Source organism: Neolamprologus brichardi, chromosome 22, assembly GCF_056152115.1.
Source record: "Neolamprologus brichardi isolate AB-2024 chromosome 22, ASM5615211v1, whole genome shotgun sequence".
NCBI classification, from domain to species: Eukaryota; Metazoa; Chordata; class Actinopteri; order Cichliformes; family Cichlidae; genus Neolamprologus; species Neolamprologus brichardi.
This window is the reverse complement of record NC_142124.1, coordinates 996,284-1,023,506: the sequence shown is the minus strand read 5'-3', so window position 1 is coordinate 1,023,506 and position 27,223 is coordinate 996,284. Positions and strand designations below refer to the sequence as shown.

Genomic DNA, 27,223 nt, shown 5'->3' with positions numbered 1-27,223 from the left:
ATGGCTTGGTTAGTTCTCTGACATGGACAGTCTGCTATGGGACCTTATATGGACAGGTGTGTGCTTTTCCTAATCATCCTAAATGCCCATCATCTACTAAATTTTGTAGGATTTTGAGGTGATAATAAATCCATAAGACTGTAACATGATCATCTGTGGAACAAGTGAAGCACTGTGTATACTTTCCGGATACACTGTATGTAAATACTTTACCTCTTTGTTGACGGTGTGATGGAACCAAACCTGTTTGGTGTGACATAAAAAAGTTGGACAGTTGGAATCAGTGGGCATTACAACTTTAATCAGCAAAGAGTACCTAGAACCACAAGTAACTTGTAAGTAACTAAATCTTGAATATATGTCCTAATTTCACAATAATGATTCAGTTATTTGTTACAAGATGTTAAATATATTCTATAAATATATTCAGTTGTTTATTATTTTTTATACTTATTAATTATCTTTGACCAGTTGAGTAATTTTCTGTGAAAAAAAGCTCATATAAAAGGTCTACGAAAGTGTTCTTATAAAGTCCAAACATGCTGAGGCATTTAGGGAATTAGCGGCACTTTAGCTTGTTTTGTTTTTTTCAAAAGGTGTTTCTCTTTAGATATGGCACTGTAGCGTTTTAGAAGCTTGTAATTTTCACGAGCAGATTGTAACGTTATAAAGAAAATTATAGATAAGCATACGAGAACAAATTCAGAATGCTGTTGTAATTATGATTAAGATCTTATAAAATATATTTTATTATGAAATATATGATAATTTAAATATTGAAGTGCTGATTCTGCTTTTGAAGGTTTGGAACATTTTCCCAAAATGATGATGAGGGTCGTTGTCATCTTATTTCTGTTTGTTGGTAAGTTAATTATAAAAAAACCTTACAGACTATTAATAAATAAAAAAAGAAATGGCGTGAAAACAATCTCAATCTCAAACTGGATTAGGCGGTGTAAAAGCTACAACAACAAACACAACTACAGAAACTACAACTGAAACATCACCAACCACAGCTACAAGAGATGCACCAACTACAACCACAGCTCCACTAACTACAACAACAGCTGCATCAACTACAACCACAGCTTCACCAACTACAACTACAGCTCCACCAACTACAACTATAGCTGCACAAACTAAAACCACAGGTTCATTAACAACAAAAGCTGAACCAACTACAGCCACAACTGCACCCACAACCACAGCGGCCCCAACAACAACTACAGCTGCCCCAACAACAACGACTGCCGCTCCAACAACAACCACAGCTGCTCCGATAACTACCACAACAGCTCCCACAACAACCACAGCTGCTCAAACAACAAATAAAGCTGCCCCAACAACAACCACAGCTACTCCGATAACTACCACAACTGCACCCACAACAACTACAGTTCCTCTAACAACAACAGCAACTGCCGCCCAAACAACAACCACAACGGCGGCATCAACCACAGCTGCTCCAACAGCAACTACAGCTGCTCCGACAACAACCAAAACTGTCGCCCCAACAACAACCACAGCTGCTCCAACAACAACCACAGCTGCTCCAACAACAACCACAACTGTCGCCCCAACAACAACCACAGCTGCTCCAACAACAACCACAACTGTCGCCCAAACAACAACTACAGCTGCCCCAACAACAACCACAGCTGCTCCGACAACAACCACAACTGTCGCCCCAACAACAACCACAGCTGCTCCAACAACAACCACAGCTGCTCCAACAACAACCACAACTGCTCCAACAACAACTACAGCTGCTCCAACAACAACCACAACTGCTCCAACAACAACCACAGCCGCTCCGACAACAACCACAACTGTCGCCCCAACAACAACCACAGCTGCTCCAACAACAACCACAGCTGCTACGACAAAAACCAAAACTGTCGCCCCAACAACAACCACAGCTGCTCCAACAACAACCACAACTGCTCCAACAACAACCACAGCTGCTCCAACAACAACCACAACTGCTCCAACAACAACCACAGCTGCTCCGACAACAACCACAGCTGCTCCGACAACAACCACAACTGCTCCGACAACAACCACAACTGCTCCGACAACAACCACAGCTGCTCCGACAACAACCACAGCTGCTCCGACAACAACCACAGCTGCTCCGACAACAACCACAACTGTCGCCCCAACAACAACCACAGCTGCCCCAACAACAACCACAGCTGTTCCGACAACAACCACGACTGCTCCAACAACAACCACAACTGCTCCAACAACAACTACAGCTGCTCCAACAACAACCACGACTGCTCCTACAACAACCACAGCTGCTCCAACAACAACCACAGCTGCTCCAACAACAACCACAATTGCGGCCACAACTGCAGCTGCCCCAACAACAACCACAGCTGCTCCGACAACAACCACAACTGCCGTCCCAACAACTAGAGTTGCTCCAACAACAACCACAACTGTGGCATTAGCCACAGCTTCCCCAACGACAACAACAACAAATACAGATGCCCCAACAACTACCACGACTGCTACTACAACAACCACAGCTGCTCCAACAACAACCACAACTGCTCCAACAACAACTACAGTTGCTCCAACAACAACCACAACTGTGGTATCAGCCACAGCTTTCCCAACGACAACAACAACAACTACAGATGCCCCAACAGCAACCACGACTGCTACTACAACAACTACAGTTGCACCAACAACAACCACAGCTGCTCCAACAACAACCACAATTGCGGCCACAACTGCAGCTGCCCCAACAACAACCACAGCTGCTCCGACAACAACCACAACTGCCGTCCCAACAACTACAGTTGCTCCAACAACAACCACAACTGTGGTATCAGCCACAGCTTCCCCAATGACAAAAACAACAACTACAGATGTCCCAACAACTACCACGACTGCTACTACAACAACCACAGCTGCTCCAACAACAACCACAACTGCTCCAACAACAACTACAGTTGCTCCAACAACAACCACAACTCTGGTATCAGCCACAGCTTTCCCAATGACAACAACAACAACTACAGATGCCCCAAAAACTACCACGACTGCTACTACAACAACTACAGTTGCTCTAACAACAACCACAACTGCCGCCACAACAACAACCACAACTGCGGCATCAACCGCAGCTGCCCCAACAACAACCACAGCTGTTCCAACAACAACCACAGCTGCTCCGACAACAACCACAACTGCACCCACAACGAGAGCTGCCCCAACGACAACAAGAACAATTGCACCCACAACCACAGCTTCCCCAACAACAACTACAGCTGCCCCAACAACAACAAGAACAACTGCACCCACAACGACAGCTTCTCCAACAACAACTACAGTTGCTCCAACAACAACCACAACTGCTCCAACAACAACCACAGCCGCTCCGACAACAACCACAACTGTCGCCCCAACAACAACCACAGCTGCTCCAACAACAACCAAAGCTGCTCCGACAACAACCACAACTGTCGCCCCAACAACAACCACAGCTGCTCCAACAACAACCACAACTGCTCCAACAACAACCACAGCTGCTCCAAAGACAACCACGACTGCTCCTACAACAACCACAGCTGCTCCAACAACAACCACAGCTGCTCCAACAACAACCACAATTGCGGCCACAACTGCAGCTGACCCAACAACAACCACAACTGCTCCGACAACAACCACAACTGCCGTCCCAACAACTACAGTTGCTCCAACAACAACCACAACTGTGGCATCAGCCACAGCTTTCCCAACGAAAACAACAACAACTACAGATGCCCCAACAACTACCACGACTGCTACTACAACAACCACAGCTGCTCCGACAACAACCACAGCTGCTCCGACAACAACCACAACTGTCGCCCCAAGAACATCCACAACTGTCGCCCCAACAACAACCACAGCTGCTCCAACAACAACCACAGCTGCTCTAACAACAACCACAACTGCTCCAACAACAACTACAGCTGCTCCAACAACAACCACGACTGCTCCTACAACAACCACAGCTGCTCCAAGAACAACCACAGCTGCTCCAACAACAACCACAATTGCGGCCACAACTGCAGCTGCCCCAAGAACAACCACAGCTGCTCCGACAACAACCACAACTGCCGTCCCAACAACTACAGTTGCTCCAACAACAACCACAACTGTGGCATCAGCCACAGCTTCACCAACGACAAAAACAACAACTACAGATGCCCCAACAACTACCACGACTGCTACTACAACAACCACAGCTGCTCCAACAACAACCACAACCGCTCCAACAACAACTACAGTTGCTCCAACAACAACCACAACTGTGGTATCAGCCACAGCTTTCCCAACGACAACAACAACAACTACAGATGCCCCAACAACTACCACGACTGCTACTACAACAACTACAGTTGCTCTAACAACAACCACAACTGCCGCCACAACAACAACCACAACTGCGGCATCAACCGCAGCTGCCCCAACAACAACCACAGCTGTTCCAACAAATACCATAGCTGCTCCGACAACAACCACAACTGCACCCACAACGAGAGCTGCCCCAACAACAACAAGAACAATTGCACCCACAACCACAGCTTCCCCAACAACAACTACACCTGCCCAAACAACAAGAAGAACAACTGCACCCACAACGACAGCTTCTCCAACAACAACTACAGTTGCTCCAACAACAACCACAACTGCTCCAACAACAACCACAGCCGCTCCGACAACAACCACAACTGTCGCCCCAACAACAACCACAGTTGCTCCAACAACAACCACAGCTGCTCTGACAACAACCACAACTGTCGCCCCAACAACAACCACAGCTGCTCCAACAACAACCACAACTGCTCCAACAACAACTACAGCTGCTCCAACAACAACCACGACTGCTCCTACAACAACCACAGCTGCTCCGACAACAACCACAGCTGCTCCGACAACAACCACAACTGTCGCCCCAACAACAACCACAGCTGCTCCAACAACAACCACAGCTGCTCCAACAACAACCACAACTGCTCCAACAACAACTACAGCTGCTCCAACAACAACCACGACTGCTCCTACAACAACCACAGCTGCTCCACTAACAACCACAGCTGCTCCAACAACAACCACAATTGCGGCCACAACTGCAGCTGCCCCAACAACAACCACAGCTGCTCCGACAACAACCACAACTGCCGTCCCAACAACTACAGTTGCTCCAACAACAACCACAACTGTGGCGTCAGCCACAGCTTCTCCAACGACAACAACAACAACTACAGATGCCCCAACAACTACCACGACTGCTACTACAACAACCACAGCTGCTCCAACAACAACCACAACTGCTCCAACAACAACTACAGTTGCTCCAACAACAACCACAACTGTGGTATCAGCCACAGCTTTCCCAACGACAACAACAACAACTACAGATGCCCCAACAACTACCACGACTGCTACTACAACAACTACACTTGCTCTAACAACAACCACAACTGCCGCCACAACAACAACCACAACTGCGGCATCAACCGCAGCTGCCCCAACAACAACCACAGCTGTTCCAACAACAACCACAGCTGCTCCGACAACAACCACAACTGCACCCACAACGAGAGCTGCCCCAACAACAACAAGAACAATTGCACCCACAACCACAGCTTCCCCAACAACAACTACAGCTGCCCCAACAACAACAAGAACAACTGCACCCACAACGACAGCTTCTCCAACAACAACTACAGTTGCTCCAACAACAACCACAACTGCTCCAACAACAACCACAGCCGCTCCGACAACAACCACAACTGTCGCCCCAACAACAACCACAGCTGCTCCAACAACAACCACAGCTGCTCCGACAACAACCACAACTGTCGCCCCAAAAAACACCACAGCTGCTCCGACAACAACCACAGCTGCTCCGATAACAACCACAACTGTCGCCCCAACAACAACCACAGCTGCTCCGACAACAACCACAGCTGCTCCAACAACAATCACAACTGCTCCAACAACAACTACAGCTGCTCCAACAACAACCACAACTGCTCCTACAACAACCACAGCTGCTCCAACAACAACCACAGCTGCTCCAACAACAACCACAATTGCGGCCACAACTGCAGCTGCCCCAACAACAACCACAGCTGCTCCGACAACAACCACAACTGCCGTCCCAACAACTACAGTTGCTCCAACAACAACCACAACTGTGGCATCAGCCACAGCTTCCCCAACGACAACAACAACAACTACAGCTGCCCCAACAACTACCACGACTGCTACTACAACCACAACTGCTGCTCCAACAACAACCACAACTGCTCCAACAACAACTACAGTTTCTCCAACAACAACCACAACTGTGGTATCAGCCACAGCTTTCCCAACGACAACAACAACAACTACAGATGCCCCAACAACTACCACGACTGCTACTACAACAACTACAGTTGCTCTTACAACAACCACAACTGCCGCCACAACAACAACCACAACTGCGGCATCAACCGCAGCTGCCCCAACAACAACCACAGCTGTTCCAACAACAACCACAGCTGCTCCGACAACAACCACAACTGCACCCACAACGAGAGCTGCCCCAACAACAACAAGAACAATTGCACCCACAACCACAGCTTCCCCAACAACAACTACAGCTGCCCCAACAACAACAAGAACAACTGCACCCACAACGACAGCTTCTCCAACAAAAACTACAGTTGCTCCAACAACAACCACAACTGCACCAACAACCACAGCTGCTCCGACAACAACCACAGCTGCTCCGACAACAACCACAACTGTCGCCCCAACAACAACCACAGCTGCTCCGACAACAACCACAGCTGCTCCAACAACAATCACAACTGCTCCAACAACAACTACAGCTGCTCCAACAACAACCACAACTGCTCCTACAACAACCACAGCTGCTCCAACAACAACCACAGCTGCTCCAACAACAACCACAATTGCGGCCACAACTGCAGCTGCCCCAACAACAACCACAGCTGCTCCGACAACAACCACAACTGCCGTCCCAACAACTACAGTTGCTCCAACAACAACCACAACTGTGGCATCAGCCACAGCTTCCCCAACGACAACAACAACAACTACAGCTGCCCCAACAACTACCACGACTGCTACTACAACCACAACTGCTGCTCCAACAACAACCACAACTGCTCAAACAACAACTACAGTTTCTCCAACAACAACCACAACTGTGGTATCAGCCACAGCTTTCCCAACGACAACAACAACAACTACAGATGCCCCAACAACTACCACGACTGCTACTACAACAACTACAGTTGCTCTAACAACAACCAAAACTGCCACCACAACAACAACCACAACTGCGGCATCAACCGCAGCTGCCCCAACAACAACCACAGCTGTTCCAACAACAACCACAGCTGCTCCGACAACAACCACAAGTGCACCCACAACGAGAGCTGCCCCAACAACAACAAGAACAATTGCACCCACAACCACAGCTTCCCCAACAACAACTACAGCTGCCCCAACAACAACAAGAACAACTGCACCCACAACGACAGCTTCTCCAACAACAACTACAGTTGCTCCAACAACAACCACAACTGCACCAACAACCACAGCTGCTCCAACAACAACTACAGCATCCCCAACAACAACCACAGCTGCTCCAACAACCACAGCTGCCCCAACAACAACCACAACTGCTCCAACAACAACCACAATTTTGGCTCCAACAACAACTATAGTTGCTCCAACAACAACCACAACTGCCGTCCCAACAACTACAGTTGCTCCAACAACAACCACAACTGTGGCATCAGCCACAGCTTCCCCAAGGACAACAACAACAACCACAACTGCTCCAACAACAACCACAACTACACCCACAACCACAGCTTCCCCAACGACAACAACAACAACTACAGCTGCCCCAACAACTACCACGACTGCTACTACAACCACAACTGCTGCTCCAACAACAACCACAACTGCTCCAACAACAACTACAGTTTCTCCAACAACAACCACAACTGTGGTATCAGCCACAGCTTTCCCAACGACAACAACAACAACTACAGATGCCCCAACAACTACCACGACTGCTACTACAACAACTACAGTTGCTCTTACAACAACCACAACTGCCGCCACAACAACAACCACAACTGCGGCATCAACCGCAGCTGCCCCAACAACAACCACAGCTGTTCCAACAACAACCACAGCTGCTCCGACAACAACCACAACTGCACCCACAACGAGAGCTGCCCCAACAACAACAAGAACAATTGCACCCACAACCACAGCTTCCCCAACAACAACTACAGCTGCCCCAACAACAACAAGAACAAGTGCACCCACAACGACAGCTTCTCCAACAACAACTACAGTTGCTCCAACAACAACCACAACTGCACCAACAACCACAGCTGCTCCGACAACAACCACAGCTGCTCCGACAACAACCACAACTGTCGCCCCAACAACAACCACAGCTGCTCCGACAACAACCACAGCTGCTCCAACAACAATCACAACTGCTCCAACAACAACTACAGCTGCTCCAACAACAACCACAACTGCTCCTACAACAACCACAACTGCTCCAACAACAACCACAGCTGCTCCAACAACAACCACAATTGCGGCCACAACTGCAGCTGCCCCAACAACAACCACAGCTGCTCCGACAACAACCACAACTGCCCTCCCAACAACTACAGTTGCTCCAACAACAACCACAACTGTGGCATCAGCCACAGCTTCCCCAACGACAACAACAACAACTACAGCTGCCCCAACAACTACCACGACTGCTACTACAACCACAACTGCTGCTCCAACAACAACCACAACTGCTCCAACAACAACTACAGTTTCTCCAACAACAACCACAACTGTGGTATCAGCCACAGCTTTCCCAACGACAACAACAACAACTACAGATGCCCCAACAACTACCACGACTGCTACTACAACAACTACAGTTGCTCTAACAACAACCACAACTGCCGCCACAACAACAACCACAACTGCGGCATCAACCGCAGCTGCCCCAACAACAACCACAGCTGTTCCAACAACAACCACAGCTGCTCCGACAACAACCACAACTGCACCCACAACGAGAGCTGCCCCAACAACAACAAGAACAATTGCACCCACAACCACAGCTTCCCCAACAACAACTACAGCTGCCCCAACAACAACAAGAACAACTGCACCCACAACGACAGCTTCTCCAACAACAACTACAGTTGCTCCAACAACAACCACAACTGCACCAACAACCACAGCTGCTCCAACAACAACTACAGCATCCCCAACAACAACCACAGCTGCTCCAACAACCACAGCTGCCCCAACAACAACCACAACTGCTCCAACAACAACCACAATTTTGGCTCCAACAACAACTATAGTTGCTCCAACAACAACCACAACTGCCGTCCCAACAACTACAGTTGCTCCAACAACAACCACAACTGTGGCATCAGCCACAGCTTCCCCAACGACAACAACAACAACCACAACTGCTCCAACAACAACCACAACTACACCCACAACCACAGCTGCCCCAACAACAACCACAACTGCGGCATCAACCGCTCCTGCTCCAACAACAACTAAAGCATCAACCACAACTGCCACAACAAAAACCACCTCCTCTGCTATTTTTAACAACTTCAGCTTTCTGTCCCTCGTTCTGGCTCTAATACCACATGTTCTTAGATCATATTTTTAATATTTTTCTCTTAAGTTCCCATCATTTAAATGAAGTCACAAACCAAAATACATGTGGAAATGTAAAATTATTATGTATGAAATTTTTATCGAGATGATGTTTGTGTATGTATCATCCAAACATGTGTGATTTGATAACTGATAAAAAAATATTGTAATGTCTGCTATCTCAACACTGATCTTATCAGGGCACTTTTCAAAAATATCATAAATAAAGTCTTTTTGCATTGATTAATAAATGTCCCCTGACTTTTTAAGGATGAGAATAATTTCTCATAATAATAATTTCTCTACAACAGTCAGTGTTAATACTGACTTATTCAACTTTTTTTTTATTTTGCTGCAACTCACAATAGTTCTCTCATCACATTTTGTAAATTAAAGACCCTGCAGTATTTGTAAGACAAAACAAGTAAGCACAAACTGTGGGAGAATATTGAGTGACATCCTGCAGTTGTATATAAACACACACACAGAGAGAGTATATACGCATAAAAATTATGATATTTTAAAGCAAAAGTCTGAGTGATTCTGATAATCCAGACTATATGACTGTGGTTTTATGGGGTCTGATATCTCCTTGTAATGTAAACAATCAACTTAAATATCCAATTTGATTATTAAACTTGATAATGGTAATCTAACACAACTAACAGTTGACACTCACATACAGCTGCTTTTACAACCACAGAGGTGCAGAAGAATGTGATGTAAGCAGAAACTTTGTGTTGATTTTGTCTCTTCCATTCTTTGTGTTTGCACAAGAGTTACAGCACTGTCCCTCAGCCCAAAACAGTGTTTCACACATTACATTACACACTGAGAATAAGGGCTCAGTGGAAGGCGTCTCACTCCCACCGCGCCACATATGGACATTTGGTCAGGACCTGTTGTCATCACACTTTAATGCAACAGGTAACTGACACAACTTTTCCCCTCAAATAAACGAGACCTCAAAGAAGACCAACACGAATCTTACTGCAGGTACGAGATTTCTAATTAGAGGACTGAACCTCTTCACAGTCACAGCGGTAAAATGTAGCAGGTCACTTCTGAAAAATGTCACAGAGCATGTGTGAAACAGCACTGCAACAGTCAGTGTTGTTGGCTGTTTCAGGAGGACAAAAGCAGAGAGACACTTGCATTCAAGCCGTTTCTGCACACACCTTTAACCAGGACGATATCTACCATTACTCCACCTGCACATATTTATCTGGATGCTGATGTTATCACATGTCGCTGGCTCATAAAACATCACACTTTCTTTCACTGTAGTGGACAGCTTATAAGTAATGGAATCATAATTGTCCAGTTGTATTAATGTTCTCTGAATGGAGTTAGAAAGTTAGGGAGGTGTTGGAGTGGCTTCAGGGAACTGAGTGTAATGGAATTTCTTTCATTTGATGTATTAGTCACATGTTTTAGTAATATCAGTTTTCTGTCACTTAATTGTACACATGTGGGATACCATTAAGTTTCAACTTTATTGCATGCACACAGTTGCGTGTTGTGGAGACAGCTGGAGAGGCAGGAAGAGGCAGGGGGCAACCTTTAGATAACACAGTAAGAGGAGATAAAGGCTGTAAAACTCTGTCTCTCTGGGGACCTGTATTTAAACCAGAGCTATGCTGTTCATCAGTAGAGACCCTGCTATCAGTCCCATGATGGCGGCTCTCTCTCAAGCATGCTTGTGTTTATTAAAATGTGTTAGCCTACTGCTCATCATTGTCTGTTGATTTTGTTGTTTAAATTTCCACAACACGAGCAGGTATGTTCGAGGTTAGAGGGCCTCTGGCACAGTCTGGGTTCGTCCCATTGTCCCCACCCAACTAGAGGTGTATGACATAGCTTGACAGGGAGGGGTCCAGATGAGGTGCACAACCCAGGGTGGTTTGTCCAAATGCAGGTGCAGTGGTTTCATTCAGGAAGTTTTATTTATTAAAGGCGTCTCCGACTGCTGGAAAATGATAGATGGAATAGATGGAAATAGATGGAAAATGAAATCAGACATTTCAGCCTGTGATGTGTTGAATGAGGCTGCATGAGGGTATTTAGCACAGCTGGACTCTTTTAAAGACTTCAAGCATTTAGCTTACATCATTTATGTGCTTTTGTACCACTGTCCATTTAAGCATTAATTACTATTAATCTCTGGCTCTCTTCCACATATTTTTTCTCTTTGGCTTTCTATACTGCATGAGAGTTACCAATTTTTTAATTTGAATGATCTTATCTGTTTGATGATGTTAATGTCATTGTTTAACTATTACGTTGTACAGCACTTTGGTCAACTCTTTGTTGTTTTAAATGTGCTTTATAAATAAATGAAATAAATGAAAACCAGTCGGTTTTTCTCTGTATGTATTACTTTAGGGTCTACCTTACAATAAAGTGCCTTGAGGTGACTGTTGTTTTAATTTGAGGCTGTATAAAAAACTGATTTGAATTGAAACTGGATTCAAAGAAGGGCAGAAAACAGAAAAATAGAATATTTTTCTAAGAGATTAGAAAAATACCTCAAAGACATTTTGATCAACACATTTGTATGGAAGAGTCTGAAGACTGGCATGATGGGAATGTAAAATTTGCTTTTACTTGATCCTTTTACTCTTCATTTCCTGTAAATCTACCAAAATATTTAAAGAAGTTGCAGCTGCTGAATTTTAAATGACCCAGTTTTATTGAACCTTGAATTTCCTTCATCTGCACTTATGAAAAATTACTTGGATACACTTAGAGAAAAGAAAAACTTATCTTTTGCTGGTTAAGTTAATTTATTCCAAACATTTACAATGGAACCAGCCTGGGTTGATTTCATTATGAAGCCATCAGATAGGATGGTTTCATAAAGAAGGACTGTGCTACCACAATTTGGTCAAATATATAAAAATGAAGCTTTTTGAGTAAACAGATGTGCAGTGCATCGTTCTGTATCATTGTTGTGCTGGTCTTCACATTCTCCAGACAGCTCACTGATCTCACACAAACCTTCAAAAGTGTGTGGCACTTTGTTTCATTTTAAATTAGGCTTTTGTGATGAATTTTCACCAGTTATCAATGCATAAAGAAGCAAATAAAGAGTGTGCAATTTTGTAAAGTTTTAATGGTTGTTATTTTTTGATGTTGTTAATTAGGGAATCTACAGATATTTGATTTATTTCAAATTAATTTTATTTTTTATTTTGAAATACTGTTTCCTGTTACATTGTCACGTTGTGCTTAGTTAACCACGAAAATGAGGAACGCAATTCTATAAACTCTGACCACATTCAAAAGGCACTTTTACAACATAACATCAGAATGTAACTTATTCAAGACGGCCTAACCCCATACATCCCACAACAAATGATATCTGTCAGAGTTAACCACGACTCTCTTTGACGTTCAAACACAGCCAGGTGTCTCTGTGGCCGCAGTACCTAAGGGCATGATGGGAAAACGTAACTGTCATCTGACCTAGCTAATTAGTCAGATGTCATGTTGATTCAGTTTCTACAGAATGGAATTTATTCAGGCTTTTTATTTTCCATGTATTTGTGGAGACAGAATATTATTTGTCTAATTAGCTTCACTGTGGAGGTCCTGTATTTGTTAAGATTTGCATGTCATTCTGTCTGTAAACACGATAGCTGAAAGTCTGTGAAGGTTCTCAGTCATCCAGGTCATCGTAGTCTAAGGAGCTTGCAAAGAAAAGCGTCTGGACTTCTTTAAGTTACTTGAAGACGTTTCACCTTCATCCGAGAAGCTTCTTCAGTTCTAAGGTCAAATGGTGGAGAGTCCCAGATTTAAACCTAGTGGGAGTTTCCCCCCACAGAGGGACAAAAGGACCCCCTGATGATCCTCTAATCGCCTGAGCCAAGGTGTGGAACTGGGTGTGGGTCCCAATCAGCCAGAGTTTCATGTGAGCTCATTGTGAAACCTGGCCCCACCTTATCATGTGATTTCCTGAGGTCAGATGTCCCAGGATGAGGATGTGACCGCTTACCAGTACTTTTGGCTTTGGTTTGGCTTTTGTGTTTACTGACAAACTCAATATTAATAACAAATGAAAACAAAATATTTATGAGTGTCTTTATGAAGCGCTCTGGTGTAACCACAGGAGCGTGCTTAGTTCCTCTTGTTTGTCAAGAAGAAACCACAAACAAACCTTTGGTACTGAGTCTTGTCTGTCAGCGGAGCCTCGTTGGTATGCTGTCGCTTCTCCAACTCAGTGCTGCTCAGCAGGTTTAGGTAGCAGAAAAGAAATGTGATGCCAAACCAGCCTGCAGGGTAATATGATACAGCTGTGTGCAGTATAACCTGTAATGATAATTAGTATGGTCAAAGAATGGTGGCTCTGGGTGATATTTTTCATGTCTTTTTGGTCTCACATTAAGATTATTTTCCAAATTCCAATTACAATAAAAGGTGTGAGAGAAACATCATTACATTCAAGATGACTTATCCAAAGATTCAGTGTTTATTATCTTCTTAAAGAAAACAACAGCCTCACATTTGATTAATGGCTGCCATAAAACGGGATTTAAACCTGCTGTGTTGGTGCTTTTCTGTTTCCATCATATTTCAAATGTTAAATACGATTGAAGTCATTTTAAAGTTTAAAGTACTTTGTTTGAACTCCATATTGACAAACTGCTGTGTTAACCTTTTATCCACCAGCATGTTGGTTTGTTTGGACCCAGAAATGACACTAATGACACACTAACATCAGTGTTGTACACTTTAGATAAATTAACACTCCATGAACATCCACAGAGCTGAGTCACACTCGGCTGGGTCGTAACGCAGCTTTTCTTGATACAGAACAAATGTGTTTGCATGTGTGTGTGTGTGTGTGTATGTGTGTGTGTGTGTGTGCATGTGTGTGTGTGTATGTGTGCATGTGTGTGCGTGTGTGTGTGTGTGTTTGCATGTGTGTGTGTGTGTGTGTGTAACCTAAGTGAAATCTTTGTTTGCATTCTGCCCACTTAGAGTTGCACACACCCTCTACACACCCACGCAACTAACACACACACACACACACGCACACACACACATGCACACACACACACGCACACACACACATGCACACACACATATGCACACACGCACACACACACACACACACGCACACACATGCACACATACACACACACACATGCACACACACACCCACACGCACACGCACACGCACACGCACACCCACACACACGCACACACACACACACGCACACCCACACACACACACTCTCCTCGTGCCTATGGTACGACAACTTTTCTCCGTGCCCCTGGTACACTGCGCAGAAACACTTTGCCACACACACACACACACATATAAAATTCTACCTTGAATAGCATACAATTGATGAGTATTTAGTCTCATTTATTAATACTGATCCTTTCTGTATTTCTATAGTATTATCTCTGTGTTTGTTCAAGTGAATCATTCCACAATGTCTTCTATGAGATATTTTACAATTATTTTACTTTGTCTTCTTTTAAATGTTGTATATGTTCTTTGAGAAAAGAAACACATTGCTCTAACTTTCACTTACTGCTTTAAACATTCACACAAAACCAACGGTTTACACAAACATTCATATACATTTATCTCGATGTTTAAGAGTTAACATTTGGAATTTGGTATTTCACTGGAATATATTTGGATAGGTACTATGAAGAGGAGGATGCTAGTGATAGGGTGAAATAGAGGCAGATGATCTGCTGTGGTGAGCAGCGTAAAGAAGAAGATGATGGTGAAGCAAACTGAACTGACTATTCTGTAGCATTTATTTAATTGTGCAAGTGAATAAGTCACGAAATTTAATTATTCAATTAAATGACCCAGACTTAGTGTTTCAGCAGTGAACCAATACTGCCCCTCAGTGGGAAAAATATTTCACCCTGTATACAACAGTCACTATTACACCCTCCTTCTTGTCATGTAGAAGAAGCAAAGGTGTAATACAAAGCTGGAAGCACGCAGAATGGATTTCATTAATTCACTTACTAGACGTTACTGTTATGTCCCGGTCTAGGGGTACAGGAGCACAGCACAAGGGTTTAAAAGGAAGGTGACCCCGCCCTGGTCCCCAAAACCATACCCAGACGCCAATTTACAATTAAGACAGTTTTATTGTTACTAAACTGAAAGCTTTAACTCTGGGTTGAACAAAGGCCAAAATAACAAACAAAACAAAAAGGGAGGTGTTATCTAAACCCTGGGTGAAACAAAAACCAAAGAAAAGACAAGCGCTACCTTTAACTCCCTAATTAAATAAACAAGTACAGAAAATAATAAGGCCGTTCAGCCCTTCTGCTTCAGTGCCTATTTACAAATGAAACGTATCTGCACCCAGACTTTGATATGCTGCTTAGCAATGGTGGTGGCTCTCAAAACGGACCTATTGAGAATTAATAAGAAATTGAATTGATAAGTGATACTGATCATGGAATCCGAATCATTAGACACTTATCAATTCTGATCCCTCTGATCTGACAGAACAGCATTTTATTCCCTAGCAGGAAAAAAAAGAGAAAAAAGAACAAAAAGAAAAGAGAAGTTGCTGTTTCCTGAGCTGGACATGTTGGGCATCTTGATAGCTATTGTGGATTACAGTTTTCTTGATCGTCTGGCTCAGTTCTCTCAGCAGAAATGCAATTGTAATCCACTGCCATGATGCAGTTCTCAAATCAGTAGAGGTGGGAATCACCATACATCCCACGATACGATATTATCACAATACTTAACGCACGATACAATATTATTGCAATTTTTAAAAATATTTTGCGATATTCAGATTCTGTACATAAAGGTAAACTTTATCAATATTCATTTTATCTAATATCAAAGTCTCACACTCAGTCTTTCTCTCATTTCAGTTTGATTGTTGACAAACTGAACGGTTTGTATTACAGTCTAGTCCAACTTAACTGAATCAACCATCTGGTACAATTATAGCTATTCTGAACTATGCAGTTTATGAAAACTATGCAGCCCCTTCAGCAACTGAAGAATTTGAAAGTAAATTAAAACAAAATATAATTTTACATTAAATAAAAATGTTTTAAACTTAATTAAAATAAAACATGTCTTAAATTAAAATAAGTAAACTGTCACATTTGGACAGTGAAGGAATGTCAGGATTCTTGCTCAGAAAAAGGATCAACATGCTCTGAAGTCAGAGCACAAAAACCTTTTTGTAACAAAATATCGATTTCTGCTGTCCCTGTATCCATACATTATTAGCAAACAAAATATCACCATGCTACACAGTATCCATTTTTCCCCCACCCCTACAAATCAGTAGAGTATTTCCTCGCCCACATTAGACATTGTCATTGGGTTTACACACATTGCTGTTGCTATTGCACATTACATTGATATTGTTTCTACACAGACTTCACTATGAAAAATACGTGTTAGCCTGTCGATGCACTCCTCACTTGAATCTCACAACTCATCCAAACAGTTTGCACTTTTGTCAGGTACAGTTTAAAATCGCTCACTGTCCTGACTACTGTCCAGCTGTCACTGCACTGACTCTGCAAACCAGTGTTTTGTGTCTGATTACTGTTGTTCACAGTTTTGAGCTCTCTTGATGGTTTTCTGGTCATGTTAAATTTGTTGTCTTTTAGCTTCTCGTTTCAGTCACTGCGTTCTCTCTGTGTTCCATGGTTCATATTCAGTCAGTCATGTCTCCATGTCAAGTCCGTGTCGTGTGTATACGTCATGTGAATCATCACACTAGCATTGCACTAATGTTTTCAGTCAAATTACTTTAGCTGCTCTCCAAATTTCCTTTTCAAGCACATCCCAAGGATGCTCTACTGGACTGAGATCTGGTGTTTGTGGAGTCTATTGGAGTGTTTTTCAGTCTTCTGTTGTTTAATGTTGGTGAGTCGGTATTACATGTAGCCTTAGATTCCTCTTCCTGTTCCTCAGTGCGGTCTTCTGTTGCTGTAGACCATCGTCAGGGTCAGGTGTGTCATGCTTTCAGGGATGCTCTTTTGCAAAGCTTGTTTGTAATGACTGGTTGTTTGAGTTCCTGCTGCCTTCTAGTGCCACATTTTAGCTGAATTCTTTCCAGAGTCAGTTGGGTTTTGAGTCAAAATCTAAATGTTTAGATGACTCAGACTTCAAAGGGTGGTGAAGTGATTGACTTTTCATTTTGACAAATGTGACAGACTGTTTGACTCTGACTGTTTTGAGAACTGAATGAAGATTGGTGAGAAGGACGTTTCTGCTGTGAGAGCTGAACCAAATTGATTGAGAAAAACTGTAATGTACTTGTGATCAAAGCAGCTTCTTTCTCAGTCCAGCACGTTGCCTGTTCCAAAGCTAAATGGGAGGCAGAGCGTTCAGTCGTCAGGCCCCTCTCCTGTGGAATCGGTTCCCAGCCTGGGTTCAGGAGACAAACAGCCTCTCTACTTTTCAGATTAGACTTTTGTTTTTATTTTATGATTAGAATTACAAGCTCAAATGATGCTTAACCATGACTTATTAGGCTGCTATAGGTTCAAGTTTCCTATGACTTCTCCTCCACCCCTTCTTTTCACTCCTCATTCATTTAATTGCATACCATTTTCTTTTGTCCACCCTCTCGGTGGTGTATGTTTTGTCCTGTTTGTTCTGTGTTTCATGGTTCTTCGGTTTCCCCTCAGCCACTAAATGACATGATGGATCGCTGCCTCTCCCTGAGCCTCGGTCTGTAGGTAAAAGAGCTCTTCTTTCTCACTACCTTCAAGTACTTGTACTTGGTTGGTTGACTGATTACTTCACAGTTTTCTGCATCTTGGACTGCTATACGAATACAATTTCAGTTCAAAACTGATTGAACTATTATTGTTTAAAAAATCATATAGCTGTAGTGACAACAAGGCTCTAACAGTATGTAGCCTACTTTATTAACATGGGATACAGGCTGCCTATGTGAGAGGAAGCTGGTGATGTGGGTCAGAAAATGTCAAATCAGTAGGAAAACTGTCAGCGTTATACTGGCCAGTATTACGGATGAGTTGTACAAATGTAAAAAAAAAAGGTTTTGTGAGTTTATTTACTTTACAAAATTTGCTAAAGTTTGCAGTAAACTTAAGTAGTGCTGTTATACAATACTGTGCTAAAGAAAAGAAAAGAAATCACTTAAAATGGGTCCTACAGACACAGCACTAACGTTGGGAACCTTTGTGCTTGAATGCTTCGCAAGTCAGTTTAAGTGGCTTAACACACGCACTACGCACACACAAACACACACACTCTCTCTCTCTCTCACACACACACACACACACAATTGTCAGGTAAAAGGCTAAAAACTGAAAAAAAAAAACACCAATGCACAAAGAAGATCTTTGAAAGACCTTCAGAAAGCAGCAGCACTGCTGCTCAGGACTAACTAAAAACTAAAGTCTGGCTGAAATCAGGGGTGGCTCAAGACTTTTGCACAGTACTGTATCTCTTTCTGCTATAGGGTTAGCTTCATTCTGTTTGCTTCATATTTATGATTTAATACAGATTAAAAAACTACAAGCTTGCTGATGCAACAAAGCAACGTGAGTTGACACAATCACCAGCAAACACTTGAGAATATTTCCTTGAGCAAAGGTGTGTTATGTTGGGCATACATCATCAGATTTGCACAACAACAGCGTCTATTTATCAAATACAAAACATCAGAATGTTTCTGATGTTTTCGCTCCTAAGCCATCACTCATGTGACGCCAGAAGCGGCTGCACCCTTTAATGCAAACAGCGATGTGGTGTCTCTGAAACATTACTGCCTTCAGCGTAACTGAAAAAGAAAACATTTCCTCAACAGGAGTCATTTATTCACGCCTGGTGCACAAAGGACAGTTTGTCAAAATTCCCCAATGCTGAAAAGAAGGCTGTCCACTGAGCTGTCACGAGTTTCTCCTTTTCTCCTTCTCGTTCTCCACTTTTTCCATTTTTGTCTGTCTGTGTTCCAAACTTTAGGTTTTACATTGTTACAATGTGGAGATACTATTTTAAGGAGATCATAGACTTTAAATAACTTGCCTCGTATTGCATTCTGTTCCTACTCCCATTTTATTTGTTGCTGCCGTTGTTATGCTGCTGAAACTTCTGGAGCTTGAACACAAAGAACACTGGCTTCATTGTCATATCAAAGTGTATTAGGGTGTATTTCTTTGGGCACACCTATAAACACAAAATAGTTGTTCTAACTGCATGACAAATAAAACTTTCACACACTCAACCAGTTGTTTTTCACTGAATTCTAGGTCAAGGCAATTATTATGTTCATGGTTTATTTTTACAAAACACTGCTGAGTGTCATATATTGCTGTGTGAGGCAGGCAGAAATGGATCCAAAGATGCAGGACTCACAGGCAGAACTAACCTTCAATGCAGCTTTCTTGCTGAATTCCCAAGTACATAAACCAAAGAAGACATAAGACACCTAAAGTGAGATACACTAACCAGATGGAGGATGAGGGAGATCGTGGCAAGAAACACAAGGACACATATATCCACACAAGGGAATCGGAGCAGAGACAGAACACCCGGGAAACACAGCTACACAAGTAAACAGAGAGAGCGAGGGACACACTGAAAATATAGACAACCAGAGAGACATGACTGTACATGGATGCATGACCTAAGAACACAAATATGAAACAACCAACACAAGGAACAGAATCTTTTTCTCACAATATTAAATACGCAAAAATCAAAAGTCCAAAGACAAAAAGCGGGTCACAGACCGAGGACTGTGACAGTGGGCTTCAAAAGAAGGGGTGGGGAACTCCAGGCCTCGAGGGCCGGTGTCCCTGCAGGTTTTAGATCTCACCTTGGGTCAACACACCTGAATCACATGATTAGTTCGTTACCAGGCCTCTGGAGAACTTCAGGACATGTTGAGGAAGTAATTTAGCCATTTAAATCAGCTGTGTTGGATCAAGGACACATCTAAAACCTGCAGGACACCGGCCCTCGAGGCCTGGAGCTCCCCACCCCTGTTCTAAAGGAAAACCCAACAATATTTGTTTAATGTTGAAATGATATCAGCCAGATAAGTTTACCCAGTTATCATGTATTTTAATAATAAACGTGATACTTTAGTAGTAGTAGCTTGTATTTATTTCTTTATTTGAAAAGGGGCCATGTACAACGCTAGCATTAATGCTGCCATTTGATACACAGTACCAGAGTTGGGCGGAAGCTCCTTTGCATCTGCAGTCCTTTGAAGTATTTTTCAGATGCTTTGTGTTGTCAGCTGCTGGACTCTTTGGGCATCAGTTGATTTATTGATTGATTTTTAAATAACCTCTCATGTGGGGCAGCATGGTCTGAATGCTTTGTTGTTCCAAACACACTTTTGATTAAATTTTATTACTCACATTTTTATCAGAGTGGGTAGCATGTTGGAGCGGGCGGAGTGAAGGCCTGCAGTAGTTGCACAACCTTAATATCTGCACATCTTCTACAGAGAAAATAGCAAAGTCAGTATGACAGGAGGGTCACTTCAGTGCATATTTAATTTTTTGTAATATACTTAAAAACAGAGCTATTTGTATATATAAATTTTTATTATTGTATGATTGAATTTGGTTTTTTCATGCTCGACCTGTTAGTCCAGTAAGATTTTGCTTCAGTGCAAACAATGAAAGAACGTGTGGGAGTCTTGTTTGTAGAGTATGAAAGACCGATACTCACATTTGATGATATATTGGCCAAAATTATTTATTGGTTGTTGTTTTTTTCAGTCACATGAAACATAAAGAGAAAATTTGTCAGAGGTTGTTATTCATGAGTCCTTAATAAGATCCTATGATATTGCAGTTCATGTCACTACTAGTCGTGTATTACTGGTTCACACTCTGCCCGACTCTGCTCGGATCAGCTGATTGTTGTTGCCGACAGTGAAACTGAAATGAAAACATGAGGTCAAAAGATGCATTTGCTCATGTTTAAATCACAATCATTAAAAAAAGCTATTAGAAATACAAAACTTTTCCCTTTTGGATTAAAAATAGGATTGTTCTTGGAAACAGCAAAGCGGCTGCAGTAACCCCGCCCCCCCCCTACTGACTAATCTGTGACGAAAAGAACCTTGAGATATTGCTGCAGAATTTCATGGGCGGTATAATACCTGGCTTACGCAGTGAATGCAGGGTTGGTCCTGGCACAGTCTAAAGTCCGTACAGGAAAAACCCGACTGGATAATGCACGGTTTTATTAAAGTTCCTTTGGTTCAGCCTCCTATTATTCTATTAAGCCTGCAGAAACTGGTTGCTCAACATTCCTTTGAAAACTTCTTTAATAAAAAAGAGGAATGTTGACTCACTCACTAAATAGTGGAGAACTGACGCATTTGAATCTCCACCCTGTAATTAAAGCACCAATAAGTCCTTATATACATAAGGTAAGACCTTAGTGGTATTTGTCTTCTATACAAATCATGCAATAAAATTAATAAATAATTACAATAAAAAATATTTGTACAAATTTATTTTGCTAAGATTAAAAATAACCACATGAGCCTAATATCTAGCCTAAACCACATCTAGCCTGATAATAAATGGATCCTGTGTCAGAATCTATTTTTAACTTATGACTTTATTACCTGCATTTGAAGCCCTTGTCTGCAAAATATGATGAATCATATATTCAGTGTTGTTTTGTCACAAACAGTAAAAGGTTCATGTGGATCCCACTGTTACCAGATCTACCACATCCAAGCTGGAAATTAGCACCCCATGAGTTCCCCTTATTCATTTTTGCAAAAGTGCTAAACGTGAAATACACGGGGTCAAGTCCAAACTCAAGTTTCATGATATATTTTTCAGTTCATTCGCAGGACAAGAACAAGAAAAAAGATACTGGTGCAAGTTTTGAGCATTATAAGCTTTCATCACCAACAGTGAAATTCTGTCCCTTCCATAAAGCTGCTGCTAGAAAGAAAAACAGCAGTTTTATATGGCTTGGATCCAAAATGCTGCCCTTTATCAGACAGACCAGGAACTCTTTATTGTCTTAGCAAATAGGACGCTAATAAACTAATACTGATTCATGCAGTTTGTTTGCGAGTTGTGAGTGCTCATTCAGCAGTGACAGGGTAGTTTTATTTTGAAAAGGCTGTATGCCATAAATTGAAAATGAAGCTTATGTGCAAGTTCAGTAAGAAAGATCTATGGCCTCACATTTGTCTGCTCCCAGGTGCTCCCAGCTAAATCTAAGCTTCGCATCACTTCCACTTTCCCACGCTGTCAAGCTGTTTGTGACATCACTGGTCCAGTCCTATCATCTTTCTGCCGGCCTTCCCCAGGCCAAGCAGCCTCCATGCCTCGTACTTTTAATCTCACTGCACATCTGTCATTCTCCTTTGCAGGTACCTTTGTGAAACCACCTTCTCCCCATCACCTCCATTCAAGCCTCCATCTTCACCTCCACCACCAGCGTCTAGATTCTCGGGGTCCTCCCCTAATGCCTGTGGCCTATCCCTGGGGTTCCGTTCCAGCAAGACGGCCATCGAAGTCTAACTGCCAAACACCTCTATCTAAATTCTGTACATCAATAAATCGTGTTCATGTCTTTCTAATAATCTCTCAGGTGGTAGAGTAGGTCATCTGCTATTTAGAAGTTGGTGGTTCCATCCTTCCAGTCTGCAAAGCCAAATATCCTCGGGCAAGATACTAACCCTAAATTGCTTTTTGATGCGTCCATCTCTCTGAGTGTGAATGTGTGTGAATGTCAGGTGGAAAGCACTTAGTTCGACAAAGTGCTGGTGTGATTGAGTGACTGAGCCAAGTTGTGTAAAGGGCTTTGAGTCCAAATGCCATTGACCATTTCCTTATTGAACTGAGAATCGCACACAACAGGTTTGGCATTTACTTAATCTGTCGTGCTTCATATTTTATCACCATTATATTTCCCAGATAAAAGTAAATACAATAAACATATATGGAAGCTTTTATTTAGTCTAATGAAATATACTAAGAGTCATAGCCTTCTGTGTATCTGTGTATTAGACATGCATATTTATTTATAGCATATACATATATTTTAGATTTAAAATACATACATATATAACCATTAGGTTTTCAGAGAATTTCTGTTCTATATGCCTAAAATCCATATTGCTTGTGATTTCTTAGTTATTCACAAGTTTAAGCTATAGGCGATGGTGATCTGGGATATTGTGTGTCTTTATGGGATATGGCAATAAGTGAGAAAAAAGGCTGTGTGGTTCCACATCAAATGGGACAATTACTCACTGTCCCGACAAACCTTAGTGTCTATGCATATGTGTTTGCAGGTGTTGCCATCAGACTGTGAGGAAAAAATATCTAAATAAAAAAATACATTTTCCTGGCTGAGTAGCTTCTGATAAGTTGAATTACTCCAAAACATAATAAATAACAAAAATATAACTAGTTAAAGTGGACTATTAAAAGGACGACTTTCTAAACCTTGTCCTGTGTAAAAGTGCAGTGGGAAAGCAGTGAAGAAAAAAGAAAAAGACTTTGTGAGCTCCAGTAGTTTGGTTTGTTTTGCGGCCAGGCTGTGTTCAGCTGACATGCTGCCGATCCAGCTCTGAGGTTTCGTGCTCTTTGTGGAGTTAGCTGACTGCACAATACAAAACAGGGACGCCACAGGCACCTGCAGCCGTCACTGCAGTTCACAATTATAAACTGTAGCACTCGTGTAAACTGTTTGGTGTTCTTAAAGGTCTCGATAGCAACAAATGATCATCAATAAATTTGTATTCCAAAATATTTTGTAGATATTCAGAAAATATTTGTTTTTCTCTTTCTGGGACACAATGAACTTAAACAAATATGTTTGTAAATGAGTATCAAGCAAATCTAAAAACCATCATATGTAAGCCGGCTGGAGTCTTTAGTTTAGACGATTACGTGAGGATTCTGATAGTTCCGTCAACTCATATGTTTCTTTATTTCTTCTATAGCAATACAATAAAAAATTGTCATGGTCCTGGGTCATTTGACCCATCGTTTTGTGTTTTCTATTATTGTAATATATTCTGGTCATGGTTTCTTGCACGTTGGTTTTGGTTCGGTTCTTTCTCAGTTCTGTTTTTGCCACCCTCGCCTTTCTTGTATGTTCCCTCTCCATAAATAAAGCTCCCTCACATCAGTAGGGCCTGCATCTTGGGTCCTTTAATAATTCCACATGGTTTGCCCTGCTAACCGTGACAGTATGAACTATTATTGTAATATATTCTGGTCGCGGTTTCTAGCTCGTTGGTTTTGGTTCAGTTCGTCCTCAGTTTAGTGTTAGTCATCCCTGCCTGTGTGTTCCCTCCGTGTAAGTCTGTGTTTCTTTGAATATGTGAGTTCCTGTTTTATTTTGAAGGTCAGTGTCTCTTTGTCTCTTTGTGTATATAAGCCCTGTGTTGTCTGGTGTGTGTTGCTGGTTCATCTGTGTTCAATTCAATTCAATTCCATTTAAATCACAACAGTCGCCTCAAGGCACTTTATATTGTACCCCAACAATCATATGACCCCCTATGAGCAAGCACTTTGGCAACAGTGGGAAGGAAAAACTCCCTTTTAACAGGAAGAAACCTCCGACAGAACCAGGGTCAGGGAGGGGCGACTGACTGAAACTCTTCAAATAAACCATTCCTCTGCAGATGATCTGTTAGCTGTTTGACAACTACTCTTTCAAGGATGTTTGATATGAAAGGAAGGTTGGAGATTGGCCTATAATTAGCTAAGACTGCTGGGTCTAGAGATGCTTTTTAAATAAAGGTTTAACTACAGCCAGCTTGAAGGCCTGTGGTACATAGCCGATTATTAGAGATAGTTGATCATATTTAAGATTGAAGCATTAATTAATGGCAGGACTTCTTTGAGCAGTTTTGTAGGAATGGGGTCTAAAAGACACGTTGATGGTTTGGAGGAAGTAATTATTGAAGTTAACTCAGAAAGATCAATTGGAGAAAAAGAGTCTAAATGGATATCAATAAGATAAGATAAGATAAGATAAGATAACCTTTATTAGTCCCACACGTGGGAAATTTGTTTTGTCACAGCAGGAAGTGGACAGTGCAAAGATATATAGCAAAAATTAGAGAACACTGGAATACAATAAGAATAAGATACTGTACACAACTGTACAGAATAGAATAAAATAAAATACTATATACAATAGGATAACAATAGAATACAAATGCTGTATACAACTGAGTAAAAATACAACGATGCCAAAGAAGAGTATTGCACATTAGTGTTATTGCACATGTGTGGATGTGTTTGATCAGCTGCAAAAGTCTTTGTTGTGGAGTCTGACAGCAGTGGGGAGGAAAGACCTGTGAAATCTCTCCGTCCCACACCGTGGGTGCTGCAGCCACTGAAGGAGCCGCTCAGTGCTGTCAGAGTCTCCTGCATGGTGGGAGATGTTGTCCAACAGGGATGACAGCTTAGCCACCATTCTCCTGTCACTCACCACCTCCACTGGGTCCAGAGGGCAGAACAGAGCTGGCCCTGCAGACCAGCCTGTTCAGTCTCTTCCTTACCCCGGCAGAGATGCTGCCGCCCCAGCAGACCACACCATAAAAGATGGCTGAGGCCACCACAGAGTCATAGAAGGTCTTCAGGAGTGGGCCCTTCACTCCAAAAGACCTGAGTCTCCACAGCAGGTACAGCCTGTTCTGCCCTTTCCTGTAGAGGGCTTCAGAATTATGAGTCTAGTTCAGTTTATTTTTCAGATGAACACCAAGGTACCTGTAGCTGTCCACAGCCTCGATGTCCACACCTTGGATGTTCAGTGGTTGCAGTGGAAGAAGTTTGTGTCTGCGGAAGTCTTCCACCAGCTCCTTGGTTTTATTTACTTTGTCATCCCCATAGGTGATGAGGCCGACTATTGCAGAGTCGTCAGAGAACTGATAACAGTGGGTGGATTATATTCTTACATTTAGTTGCAGCGCTTTCAGAAAGACATCTACTGTGATAAAGTCTACTCTCCACTGCTGTGTAATCAATGATTGTAAATGTAAATGTTATCAGGAAATGATCAGACAGGAGACGGTTTTCAGGAAACACTGTTAAATGTTCAGTTTCTATGCCATATGTTAAAACAAGATCTAGAGTGTGATTAAAGTGGTGGGTGGGTTCTTTTACATTTTGAGAGAAGCCAATTGAGTCTAATAACAGATTAAATGCCATGTTGAGGCTGTCATTTTTAGCATCTAAAATCCTTCAATAATTCCACATGGTTTGTCCTGCTAACCATGACAAAAATGTAACTTCAGACAAAAAGTAAAAATTCCTGGCCCTGATTGGGTTTTGTCGCTCATTTCATTATTGGAAGTTCTACATTTATTTTTTTGTACTATTTTAGTATGAATTCTTTTGTTGTTATCAACATGGCTCTGTTTTTAGAGCTTAGGACTAAAAGCTCTGGATAGACACACTACAAACAAACTGATGCTAGGCCAGCTGATTCACCATCAACTATTCTTTCCAGCTTCAACGTTTGCTCCAACAAATATATATA

The 27,223-nt window shown here is 42.4% G+C and overlaps 1 protein-coding gene and 1 pseudogene across 1 annotated transcript; both read left to right on the top strand.

The window, feature by feature from the left end:
• Positions 1–23,241, top strand: LOC148096529 (uncharacterized; annotated as a pseudogene).
• LOC148096530 (uncharacterized) lies at positions 7,269–8,076 on the top strand (the record flags this gene model as incomplete). The annotated part of the gene is made up of 2 exons (XM_087835439.1): positions 7,269–7,309; positions 7,518–8,076. Coding segments are annotated over exons 1-2 (600 nt in total), but the record flags the coding sequence as incomplete, so codon positions are not given.
• Positions 23,242–27,223: the final 3,982 nt, after the last annotated feature.